The 13,153-nt window shown below is 40.4% G+C and overlaps 1 protein-coding gene across 2 annotated transcripts in view; it reads left to right on the top strand.

Moving 5' to 3' along the window:
* Nucleotides 1-13,153, top strand: part of prkd3 (protein kinase D3) — a 384,937-nt gene that overhangs the window by 180,455 nt on the left and 191,329 nt on the right. For both annotated transcript variants that reach the window (XM_063055570.1, XM_063055569.1), the window contains exon 3: nucleotides 3,403-3,541. In XM_063055570.1, the coding sequence (XP_062911640.1) occupies nucleotides 3,403-3,541 (139 nt within the window). The remainder of the gene's footprint in view (nucleotides 1-3,402; nucleotides 3,542-13,153) is intronic.

Here is a 13,153-nt window from a genome sequence, read left to right as displayed (position 1 = left end):
CTGATTTGGGGGTGAAGCAGGTTGCCCTAGAAGGGTGACCTGCAGACTAGCAGAGAGACGGAGCACCTTGCACCCCCTTGGCAGAGACGTATCTCCATCCCACCACCCATTCTCTCCACTATACCTCCCGATTTGGTATCAGTTGCAGATTAGTTGCTCCCTTGTGCTCTCAATCAATCTTTTACCACAAATCTGGAAAAAAAAGATTGCTGCATTATCCTGTATCACTTCTTTTCTATAAACAAGCCATTTTTCTGTTAAAGTAACGTGTGCATTTTGGTAAAAATTCTCCGTGTTTTTTTACCTGTCCACAAACAAGAGAAAATCTGCTGATGCTGGAAATCAGAGCAATATACACAAAATGCTGGAGGAACTCAGCAAGCCAGGCAGCATCTATGGGAAAGAGTACAGTCAACGTTTCGGGCTGAAACCCTTCGCCAGGACTGGAGAGAAAAAGCTGATGATGCGTAGGTTTAAAAAGGGGGTGGGGGGAGAGAGAGAACCACCCTTTTCCCTGTCCTCCTACTTGATGCTTTCTGCATTGTGAAGTCATCTGCAAACTATTTTTATGAAACCTAGTGACACAAGAAGTTGCTTCCTGGCAGTAACTAACTTATAACATTTCGGTAACTTCATTAAAGCGGTGTCGAACATTGTAAATGCTGAGTTTAATGTTTTTGGAGCCTTCATGTCCAATCTGCCTTGCATGTGATTGGGTGTTTTCTGAATAAGTCTTGGGACTTAACTGGGAATGTTCTCAGAAGTTGATGAAACAGCAGTATAAGTGTGGTTTTGGATTTATTTGCGTTGTTTCTACATTTATGATGCCTTATAAGTTACACTACCTTTTGGGGAATAATATACTTTCTAACCAGTTCCTTGTTGCTGTACATTTGTACCCTGCATTGCCAGGACTTGACCATGGCATCTGGGATTTGTTTTGGTTTAGTAGGTGTTGCAGTTTTGAAATGAAGGAATTTCTTTGTTGCTTATTCAGTTACGTGTGATGTTTCACAAGAAGGCAAGGGAAAATAAGCTGTGGAGCACATGGAAACTATATTGGTTTATAAGGTGCTACGTGAAAGCAATCTATTTAGAGCTTGGACGTGGCACAGCAAATGCTGCTGCAGTGTTCAAGGAGTTAAGGTGTTTAATTTATTCCACAAACAATTTAAACATCAGGGCTGAAAGAAGTAGCAAGTTTATAGCTTGCCACGTAAAGGCGCTTGTCAGGAGCTGGAACTGGACCCTCTGTACAGTTGCCATTAGTTTAATGTTCCAAAAATCTTCTCCCAGCAACAGCCTTTCAGCAGATGCAGAATTAATTTCATACAGTGGTAAATCTAATTTGAATGTGAAACCAAAAAGAAAATATTATGGTTGATGGTGGTAATTATTTAATGATGGTCACTGTGACTGCGTTTGTCAGATATAGAAGCTCCGTGTGAGATCACTGTTGGAAGGTCTCCCTTAATTGAGAAATTGGAAAATGTTGAAATTTATATCAGGTAAATAAAAGTAGGGGTGTATGGAGAAGTGCAAAGCTGTTCAGAGCCTCGGTAAAGATAAATGTGTTTAACAATTAATATTCTACACTATGCAGGTAGAAGAATGAGCAAGAAAGGTGTTACCAAGGTTTCAGTATTGGTTTCTTGGCATTCTTCATTGACGTACAATGTTTTGGCAGCGTTCCTATAGGCAGAGTATCAGCTTCCAAATGCAATGTGATATTGTACATTTCCTTCCCAGCTCCAGTCTTGTTCATTAACTGTAAGCTTTTTCCAATTTAACAGCAGCATTTGGATTTGTCGCAAGCTCCATGCTCACGCACCCGGTTCCAGCTCTCTTCTTTCCTCAGTTGCTTGCTGCTGTTGAAGCTTGCGGGAGGGTTGCATTGACATAATGTCCTGTTTTGGTCTCAGTTCAGTACTGTAACCAGCATTCTGTACTCTATACCCCAGGTAGTAATACCTCTGAAGATCCAGTACACATTATTTATGACAACACCAGTAGTATTATACAGTTGTATATTTAACTGTTTGTTGTATATACACCTTATGTCAATTTGTACACCTACAATATATTAGCTGTTACATTAGTGTGATAATATTATTTAATATGCTGTAGGTGATACATGTACTGTTTTACACCTTGGTCCCGAGGAACAGTGTTTTGTTTAGCTGTGTGAGTTTCAATGATGATAAACTTGAACTTTAACACATTTCTATCTCTATCATTCTCCATGTCTACTTTCAGCAACCCTCAGTTACCTCTAACCCTTTATTCATTTGCACTCAGCACCTTCAGTCGCGTCTCCCATAACTACTTGAACTCTTCACAAACATCTGCTCACCAGTTGTACCTTCTCCACCTCCTGTTGATTCCATCCCCACTGCCTTGAGTTTGAAATGTTTGTGTCAAGGTGGCCTCATTCCAGCCTTACTCTGCAAACCACTGCAGAAACTCCAATATCTGATCCTGATATCAAATCACTGATCCAATTCTGGATTCCCTGCTTCACCACCACCTCACTTAAGAAAAGAGCTCTTGGTCGTCTCTTCTGTGCAGTGGAAATCTCTCTCTCAATCCTTCTGTTGCCTTCCAACTCCAGAAGTTGGTTTAAATTCTTGCCAGTACATGCTGGGTCCAGATCCCCTCATTACAATTTTGCTCAACACTGGTTTCTCTTGAGATGATTCAGAATATTCACTGAAAAGGAAAAATCATTAAGCATGTTCAAGAACAAGATCCAGAATTTTAGGAGTTGGTTTGAAAAGAACTGAGGCGAAGGTAGGATTTGCCAGGACAGAGCTGTTTTTTATTTGTCTTGTGCTCTTCTGTAAGTACATTTTATAAAATCATGTGTTTAGCATGTGAACATGCAGAAATAATGCATTCATGAGCTCAATATATTCAAAGTTAACTGAGTGAGGCATCATTACTTTTCCTAATTCTATGCCATTAATAAAGTAAAATATCCAGTCATTTTCTTTTTAATAACAGATTGCTGGTGGTAAAGAGGACTATTTGTTTATTTTTCATTTGGCGCAGTTAAGGATCTGTTGCACATGGTTTTGTGATCACTTAGAACTGGACTGTAATTTGTGGAAAAAGCATAATTACATTGGAAAGATTTAATGGAAAGCCTAGTGTTTACATTGTATTGTGATATTAATAGATATCTGTAAGTGTAATGATATTGACAAGTATCTGTAATTTTTAAAAATACAAACTAACAAATTTTTAAAAGTTGATTGGAACAGTAAAAATGAGGTTATTCGTCATGTTTGGATTCTTTTGGAGAAAATACTGCATTTTAAGTGTTGAGTTGTAGTGAAGACAAGTTGTTAAATCTCTGGAATTTAGCATTTGTAATTCTTATTTAATATGTTTTTATTGTAGTTCCCAGAATGTGGCTTTTTTGGAATGTATGACAAGATCTTACTCTTCCGCCACGACCTCAATTCTGAGAACATCTTACAGAGGCTGATATCAGCAGAAGAAATTCATGAAGGGGACTTGATTGAGGTTGTTCTTTCTGGTAAGTGGTCTCATTAGCTTACGATTTGCTCATTAGTTATGGACTTAAAAGATGTGGATTTACCTTTTTCTTGTACTTGTATATAGTGTTTTAAAACCTGACAGCTGTTGTGCATGTTAACATTACCCTTGTCTCAAGGTATTTTAATAATGGATTCTCTCCTTGGATCTCAGCACTGAGGGAACTCTTCTGGTATTCGGAATGTTATTTGAAAAGTTTCCTTTTTCATAGTCTTCGTTATAGATATTTTTGTAGTCAGATATGCTCCTTATGTGGAGGGCCATTGAGCATTTGCAATCTTACATAAAGTTTCAAAGCAAGTTATGAATAAGTGTTGCACATTTCCATTATAAAAGTAGTTAGTTTTCTGAAAAAGGATCTCGCGCTTTCCCGGTGTATATCGTGAATAAGCTCTTCTTGGGCTTCCAGCCAGGTACAGGTATCGATTTTAACGCTTTCGATGACAAACTCTGCCATCTTCATCAGGAATGATGCTTGGGCATGTCCAGTCCAATGGTATTTATAACCCTGTTGTCCATCCCTCCTGATTGGATAGTCCTCATCCAATCAGGTTTCTGCGGTCCCACCTTGTTTACAATTGAATTCCAGTTCTTACTTGGAGTGAGACCTTTGTCTTTGTTAAAATCCCTTTCCTCTAGTTTTATTTCAAAGGCTTCCTTCACCAGGCAGTTGCAAAAGCCATTGGCATGGCACAGTAGTTCTCACAGAACAGCTACAAGGTGAAAGAAATCAACCGGGCCCTTAAAAGGCTCAACAGAAAAACCAGGAAACCTATCAAAGAGGAGGAACCTGTCGCTACCACTTGTCTTCCCTGCATTTCCATGGTTTCTGGAAAGATCACCAGGATCTTGAAGAAATACCGGATTAATACCATCCACAAAGCAGTAAGGAAGCTCAGATCATAGCTTACGTGAGTCAAAGATGACCTGGACTCACCACGGCTAGCTTTTACAGGATGTCCTGTGAATGTGGAACAGTGTATATCAGCCAGATGGAACACATGGTGGAAACCTGAAGCTAGGAGCACAGAAGGTATATCCATTTGGGTTACCCAGAGCAATTGGCAGTAACAGAACATTGCATTTGCAATGGCCATAGGATTGACTTCAGTTCAAAAATACTATGCCCTACCCATGGCTTTTGGGGGCCACCTGGTAAAGGAAGCCATTGAAATAAAACTTGAGGAAAAGAGTTTTAACAAAGATGAAGATCTTGCTTGAAGTAAGATCTGGAATGGGACAGCAGAAACCTGATTGGATGAGTACTATCCAATCAGGAGGGACATCCAACACCAGACTAGGCATTGCCAGGCATCATCCCTGATGAAGAAGGGAGAGTTTGTCATCAAAATATCAGTTAAAATCGATACCCTTACTTAGCTGGAAGCCTGAGAAGAGTTTATTTGCACTTCTGTGAAAGTTTCTTGCTGTAATGCAAGTTGTTAAGCTTAACATAGGTGCTTCAATAATAGCTGTATTTGTTATATTATAATAGCTGTATAAAAAATGAGGTTTAACATGTGATTTCCAATCCTAAGTTGGAGAGAGGAATTGTGTGAATTTATTACAGCAATTTGTAATTCAGCCTTCAAGGTACCTTAAACAAAAGATCATAAGAAAATAGGACCAGGAATAGGCAGCCGAACTTCCCAAGCCTGCCTCTCTGTTAAATATGATCAGAGCTGATCTGCCAGAGACGTAGTGTCTTGTGTGCAGCTCCCCATAGCCCTCATTCCCTGATCCATCAACAGCACACCTACTTCTACAGTGAAAGCCAGCATTCATCTCTGCTTCACAACCTCCTGGGGTAGAGGTAGAAGTCAAATTCTGACAATTTGACATTCTCTATGAGAGCTCCCTATGCATTGCTGTTTGATAGACTGTCCATTTGTAATTATTTACCCATTTTAGTGAACCCGCACCCCCTCTGGTGGAAACATTTTCAACAGCCAATTTGTTGTGCTCCATGGGGATCTAGCATGAAAAAAGACGGCCTCTGGTCTTCTAAACTTCAAAGAATGCATATCTACTGCATTTAGCTTTTTGTGATGGGAGAGCCTTTTCATCTCAATAATTAGCCAAGTGATTGTTTCCAATGCTTATACATACTTCTTTAAAGGAGTGGATCAAAACTATGCCACTGACTCTAGGTGTGCCTTGTGCAAGTACAATTCCTGACTACTTGAAAACTTCAGTCCCCTTAAAGTAAAAATCAATATGCCTTTGCTTTCTGAGCCAGCTGCAACAGTCCACTAACATTTTGTGATTTGTGCACAAGAGCATCTAAATTTCTCTATTCCACTCATTTGCATTCTTTTTCCATTTGGACAACAATCTGCCTTTTAATTTCTCCTTAAACCACATGACCTTGTTTCTTGCTACACTAAACTCCATTTTCAATTTTTTTTTTATCCATTCACTCAACTAATCTGTACTTCTGTCGAGTCCAATTATTTTCATCATAACACATCCTCTCGTTTAGCTTGGAGAAAGTTGCATTCTTCTCCCTCCTTCCAAAAAAGTGAATAATTGAAGGCCAAGGACTGATCCCTGAGGCACTCCAGTACTTGCATGCTTTCGGTCTCAGAAAGGCCTATTTATCCTGACTCCCAGAATTCAGAAATCAGTTTTCAGTCCATGCTCACACATTGCCCATACAACGTAGAACGTTACAGACCTTTTAGCCAATGATGAGCTGACCCTTTAAACTACTCTGAGATCAATCTTTCTCTCCCACATAGCTCTACATTTTTCAGATTCGTGTTTAATATTCCTGGCATATATTGTGAAATGTGTTGTTCTGCTGCAGCAATCCATAATAAGAACGAAGAAGAGTCTCCCAAATTTCCCTAATGTATCACTCCCACCACTTCTGGCATGGCTTTCCATGCACCCACCATTAAAAAAACACACAATTTGCTTCTGACACCTCCCTATACTTTCCTCCACTCACATGGAGGTTATGCTCTCTCATATTAGTCATTACCGCCCTGGGGGAAAAGATCTGTGCTCTCTCTCTGATCTATGCTCTTATCAGCTTGTCTACCTCCTTTCCTCCATTCCAAAGAGAAAAGCTGTAGCTTGCTCAACCCATCCACATAAGGTTTGCTCTGTAATCCAACATGAGCCCTTGTACTTTTGGGTGAAATTTCTGCAAGGATCTCCCTTTTGAGAAAGCATGTTTAATTTGTCTTGTAGATGCAAACTTACCTTTAACAATGTGCATTAATTATCAATCAGTAATGGCATCTGCTGAAGCTGTGATCTTCAAATGACTTAAAATACCTAGAACTTCCACACAGTTTCAGTTATTGTGTACTGATGGAAGGCACATCAAGATCAAGTGTGTTCTTCATTGAGACTTGATTGGAGTTCTGAGGATTGCTGATGAAGCAAGTTAATCTGCTGGTGAGCAGATGGTGATGTGTTTTTTGAATTAATGCTAAACAGTGTATTTAAGAGTAATCTTTATTCTGTGACGGGGTCCTGAATTATCCCTATGAACTGTGCTTTTAAAGGAGAGAGTGGCGAAGATTGGAGATGGTGTTATGGTTTCTCGGCAGCATGTTTACACTTCTGCAAGGACACTGGTAGCTTCTAAGTTCATACAGAGAGAGAAGGGAGGAGCTACTTGATGGACAGCTGGTGTTCAACATGGTGAGATAAATAGAAGGTCATCTGATAGACACACAGACACATGGTTTTGGACACTGGATGAGCTTTGTTGTGCCCACAGAAAGGTGGGTTTTCAGAGGATCGATCAGTGGCTCTCGCTGTGGGGGAAAGGTGTGACTGGTGGGAAGTTATCCGTGTGTCCAACCCTCGCTTGGGTTGATAACTTCATCACAGAAAATGGCCCCTTTGTTGTGGTCACATTCGGTGACTTTAAAGGAAGAGAAGAGGGAAGAGGAAGGTTTGAAACAGAAGAAATCTAGTGACAAGGGGTTACTGTTTGGACTCTCTCTCTCTCTCTAAGCCTGTAAGGGTGAGTTTGAGTTTCATTCGAATACGAAGGTGTGACTGTCACGTAGTTAATCCACAAGAGTGGGTTCTCTGGTGAGGGGAGTACCTTTGTGAATACCACTTGTGTGTTGCCCTTGTTTGGGTGTGGTAGTTCACTCAAGAAAGGCACCTCTGTGGCAAATCACTGTTGGAGTTATTTCGTGTATCGTGCAACTGGGTAAGTGGCTATCAGGTTGTGTGTTCGGGGTTGGTTCCCTTGAAGAGGGTCCACTTAGTGATAAGGTACTGTTGGTGATAATCTATATGTGGATTCTGTTGGAGTATCCTGTGGCCACCACTTTGGAATGACCTGTAGCTGAATTTGGGTGTGGTACCACTTGTGTTGCAAGGATATTCACTGAAGGTCACTGTCGGTGATATTTCGTGTGTGGAGTGAAACAACTTCGGAGATAAAACCTACTACTATTGTTATTTTGTATTGCTGTTGTGGAATATCAACGTAATTGTCTTCTCTCAACATTTACCCTGCATTACAAATATCTCTCTCTCATCCCCTATTCTGTGGATGAACTGAACTTTCATACTTTACCATCTCAAGACTCTAAGCCTTGTTTCCCCCAGACTCAATAGTTTGGGAGTTATATTTGCACACATATATACATGTAATACTGCTAACTTGTTTAATGTATCTGGTTATATATGACTGTATAATGTAGTTACTAATAAAATAGCTTGTGTTAATACCAATACCAAACTCTAGCTGTTTCCTATTTCTGTTGGTTCTTTAATCCGTCACAGGGCACGTGACTATTCCCAAGGATAATATCAGAAGATATTAACTCTTCCCTGAAGTGTTAATACAGCTTGAGTACCCCTTATCCAAAATCCTTCAAAATCTGATCTTTTTTGATTGCTGATATGATGTCACAGATGGAAAATTCCACAAGAACTGTGTTGCTTTTCTTACCCTGCACACATATTATATTAATGGTATGTAATAATTTTTACTGTTCAGTACATGTGCAATGAACAAGTGTAAGAGGAAACTGCTTTCCAGTAGCACGTAAATTCAGAGTTGGAAATGATGGTGATCCCAAACTATCTCATAATTTATTCCAAGATCCAAAAAAAAATCCAAAAGACTTCCAGTCCCAGGCATTTTGGATAAGGGGTAAATCAACCTATAGTGCTAATGATAACTATCTACAATATTGGAAAATTCCCTGAATGTTGATGAAACATGAGTTTGTGTCTCATGAGAGATGTGACATATCATCAACAGTGTTATATCACTGTGATGCGTGCAACTTCTAAATGTCCACACAATGGTTGTGTGAAACAGGCTGAAAAAATAATTTGTTGATTGATTTATTCACTTATTTTCTGTAAACAAGTTCTGAATTTTCTTCCAAATCTCAAAATGTTTGTGTAATAATTTGTGAATTCTGTCAGGGCAAATTTCTGTAACCTGGAACTCACCTGTATTCTTGCGGAACTCCTTTGGATATACAGTACAGTACCTGCCAATGATTTCTTGCAACCCGTCTTTGTCTTCTTGATTTCCTTTTGTAAGCACCTCCCAGCGCTCCTTATTAATCTGCTTCCACTCTGGATTTAGTGGGAATATATTTTTTACATCAGATGTTTCTGTGCTTATGTAGTTTTGATTGGTAAATGTAGCTTTTCAGTTTCAGGTCATTCTTTTGCACTTGTCTCTTGTGCGTTCAAATTCTTATGATGCAGAACAGGCATGATGAAAGATCTGAATTTCATCAGTTCTGTATCTGAGGTACTATTTCCTGTTCGTGTGCACTGACCACTGTTGTACTTCGGTGAGTTCAATTGGCAGTTGACCACAGGCGATAATTGTCAACAAATCGCTTTTTAGCTGTTGGTCATTATAGCTGCCCACATGTCTGCAAAGCTTCCTCATTTTTAATCCCTTACAGAACATTGAATATTATGGATGGCAAGCAGATAACTCAGTTCAGCAAAAAAAACATTCTAACTTGTACTGAAATTTTGCTTGTGTTGTTTCCAGACTACTGCCCTGTCTGATGTGCACTGGAAAATAAATGATATTAATGATTTGTGTAATGATAATATTGGCTTTAACATAAAATTTATTCTGTGTTGGATACAGAGGGGATATGCAATCTAATAAAATGTCATTAAAATGATGGACGAGACTTTAGTTACATGGTTTCGTACTTACTGATATCAGTTCTGTAGCATGCACAGAGCCCAGGCTTGGCAGATAGTGGTTCAGTTAGGAAGAATCACTGTTCATAAATTGTGTAATTAAACATAATTTTGACTGGAATATGGCTCAAAGATGTACTGTGGAAAGTAGATGATATTCACTGTTGGGAAGTAAAGGATTGCATTTGGAATGTCATACATTCCAAATTTTGTCCTCAAAGGAGTAGGGAATTATGTTGTATGGATAGATTCAGATGTGGGTTTTGTTTTGTTGAAGTTAACAAAGAAAAAAGCATTAAGCTCTGCAAGTCCAACTGCTCAGACATAATTGTGATAATAACTGATTAGCACTTTGACTCACAGAAGTTGCAATTCAATGTTATTAGCAGACAGATCGAGAGTTAAAGGAGTGGAAAGAGTCTCTTTGCTGAAAATCATGGCTGATCTTTAAAACAGCTCCATTGTGAGTGATTTCTCTTTTGTAGTAATGTGCTTGTCTGCTCAAACTGTGGGCCTTTATGTCCTTTTCTCGGTAATTGGGCTGAGCACAAAATTTATCGTCGTAGAAGACTTGGTACTTCCAGGAATTCAATATTTGTTTTAACCCTGATCCTCTCCAGAAAGGGGTTTTAAAAAACACACACACACACACACACGACTGTTGGTAATGCTGGTCCTTTATTTTAGATACCAGTTTGATATCAATACTTATACTGTTGGTGTGTGGGGGGCAAGTGGTTAAGGCATTGGACTAGCGATCTGAAGGTCATGAGTTCGAGCCCCAGCCAAGGCAGCGTGTTGTGTCTTTGAGCAAGGCACATAACCACACATTGCTCTGCGACGACACTGGTGCCAAGCTGTATGGGTCCTAATGCCCTTCCCTTGGACAACGTCAGTGTTGTGGAGAGCAGAGACTTGCAGCATGGGCAACTGCTGGTCTTTCATACAACCTTGCCCAGGCCTGCGCCCTGGAGAGTGAAAACATTCCAGGCGCAGATCCATAGTCTCGCAAGACTAATGGATGCCTTTATTTATTTATTGTTGGTGAACAAAAAGATTTGTATATCTTTTTGATTTACATTGTTAAATCTGTCAGAAATGATTCATATGTAATGAGAAAATGTGAGAAATTTTGCACATCATAAATGAGTGAATACGTTTTCAGTGGTGGTAGAAATGACTTGGACCCACTTCAGTTAGCCTACTAGAGCAACAGGTCCACAGCAGATGCCATCTCATTGGCTCTTTGCTCAACCCTGAAACATCTGGAGAGCAAAGATGCATACATCTGGGTGTTTTAAATGGACTGCAGCTGGGCATTCAATACAATCATCCCCTCAAAACTAATCAATAAGCACCAAGATCTCGGCTTCAATACTTCCTGTGGAGTTGGATCCTGAATATCCTCACTTGTTTACCCCAGTAAGATTAGATTGGCAACAACATCTCTTCCACGATCTCCGTCAGCACTGCTGCACCAGAAGACTGTATGCTTTGTCCCCTGCTCTGCTCACGTTACACTTATGACTGTTTAGCTAAGCACAGCTCCATTGCCATATTCAGGTTTGCTGACTACACCGCTGTTAAAGGCCAAATCAAGAGTGGTGAGAATCGGTATACAGGAGAGTGACTGAAAATCTGGTTGAGTGATATCATTAACAACCTGTAACTCAATGTCAGCACAACCAAGGAGCTGATTATTGACTTCAGGAGGAGGAAACCAGAGGTCCATGAAGCAAGTCCTCATCAGGCATCAGTGTTGAGAGGGTTAGCAACTTTAAATTCCTCAGTGTTATCATTTCAGAGGACCTGTCCTGAACTCAGCATGCAAGTGCAGTTATGAAGAAAGCACAGCAGCACCTCTACTTGGTAACCAGCCTCAATGACTATCGCCCAGCGGCACTTGCATCCACAGTGATGAAGTGTTTTGAGAGGCTGGTGTTGAAACATATCAGCTCCTGTCTGAGTGATGACTTGGATTTGTTTCACTTTGTCTACCAAAGCAACTGGTCTACAGCAGATGCCATCTCATTGGCTCTTCGCACAACCCTAGGCACACCTACACCTGGGCAGCGAAGGTGCATACATCACGATGCACTTTATGGATTATAGCTCAGCATTTAATGTCATTATCTCCTTAAAACTAATCAGTAAAGTCGAAGACCTGGCCTCAATATTTCCTTGTGCAATTGGATCCTAGATTTCCTTACTTGTAGACCCCAGTCAGTTCGGATTGGCAAAAATATCTCCTCCACAATCTACATCAGCACAGGAGCACCACAGGGCTGTGTGCTTAGGCCCTTGCTCTACTCACTTTACACCTGCGACTGTGTCGCTAAGTACAGCTCCAACACCATAAACAAGTTTGCTGATGACACCACTGTAGTGGGCTGTATCAAAAGTGGGGATGAATCAGTATACAGGAAGGAGATTGAAACTTTGGCTGAGTGGTGTAATTACAACAACCTCTCACTCAAATGTCATTGAGGCCGAGGAACTGATTGTGGAGAGGGAAACCAGAGATCCAGGAGCCAGTCATCATTGAAGGATCAGAGATGGAGAGAGTCAGTAACTTTAAATTCCTGGGTGTCTTCTCAAATAGTAGTGTCGGACTTTAGAATTTGAACCTTCAGTTTGGTGCTTAAGAGAAAGATTAGCTTTACTTGTCACTTGAAGGTCGAAACGTACAGGAAAATGCGTTGTTTGCATCAATGACCAACACAGTCTGAGGATGTGCTGGGGGCAGCCTGCAAGTGTTGCCATGCTTCTGGCACCTACAACTGACTAACCCTAACCCATATGGCTTTGGAAAGAGTGAAGAAACCGAAGCACTCATCGAATCATCGAGGAACCCCACGCGGTCATGGGGAGAATGCACAATCACTTCATAGAGAGCAGCGGGCATTGAACCGGGGTTGGTAGCGCTGTGACAGCATTACGCTAAACACTACACCAGCGTGCCACCCTACAAAGAGGAGTAGTGAGGTAATATTCTTGGGGTCATAAGCATTCAGAAATCAGATGGGAAAAGTGCAAGCTCGGTATAGGCTGCACTGAGGTCAGGATTGAGCCTATGTCTGGGGCTGTGAGATCACAGCCTCTACTCACTGTGTCACTCATTGTTTCCACCTTCTCCCTGCAACAATCTTGTAGTCTGAAGTTGAAAGTGTAAAAATAACTCCCCTAGGCAGCCTTGAATCTCTGAATAATTTTGGTGCAAATCTGATGTAGGTCAGAATTTTTGGCCTTCTCTGCTTGTGCTAGTTAGTGTAACAGTTGGCACTATACTCCTCTCTCACCTCATAACCATGCAATTTTTTTTTACCCTTTCCAAATCATCCAATCTTTGTAAAATTGGTTGAAATTCCTCAGCAAAGTTCCCTCCCCACCAAAAAAATGTTTGGCCTTTTAATGTAAATTGAGTTGA

The sequence above is a fragment of the Mobula hypostoma genome, chromosome 8, assembly GCF_963921235.1.
Source record: "Mobula hypostoma chromosome 8, sMobHyp1.1, whole genome shotgun sequence".
NCBI lineage: Eukaryota > Metazoa > Chordata > Chondrichthyes > Myliobatiformes > Myliobatidae > Mobula > Mobula hypostoma.
This window is presented reverse-complemented; position numbering and strand designations above follow the sequence as displayed.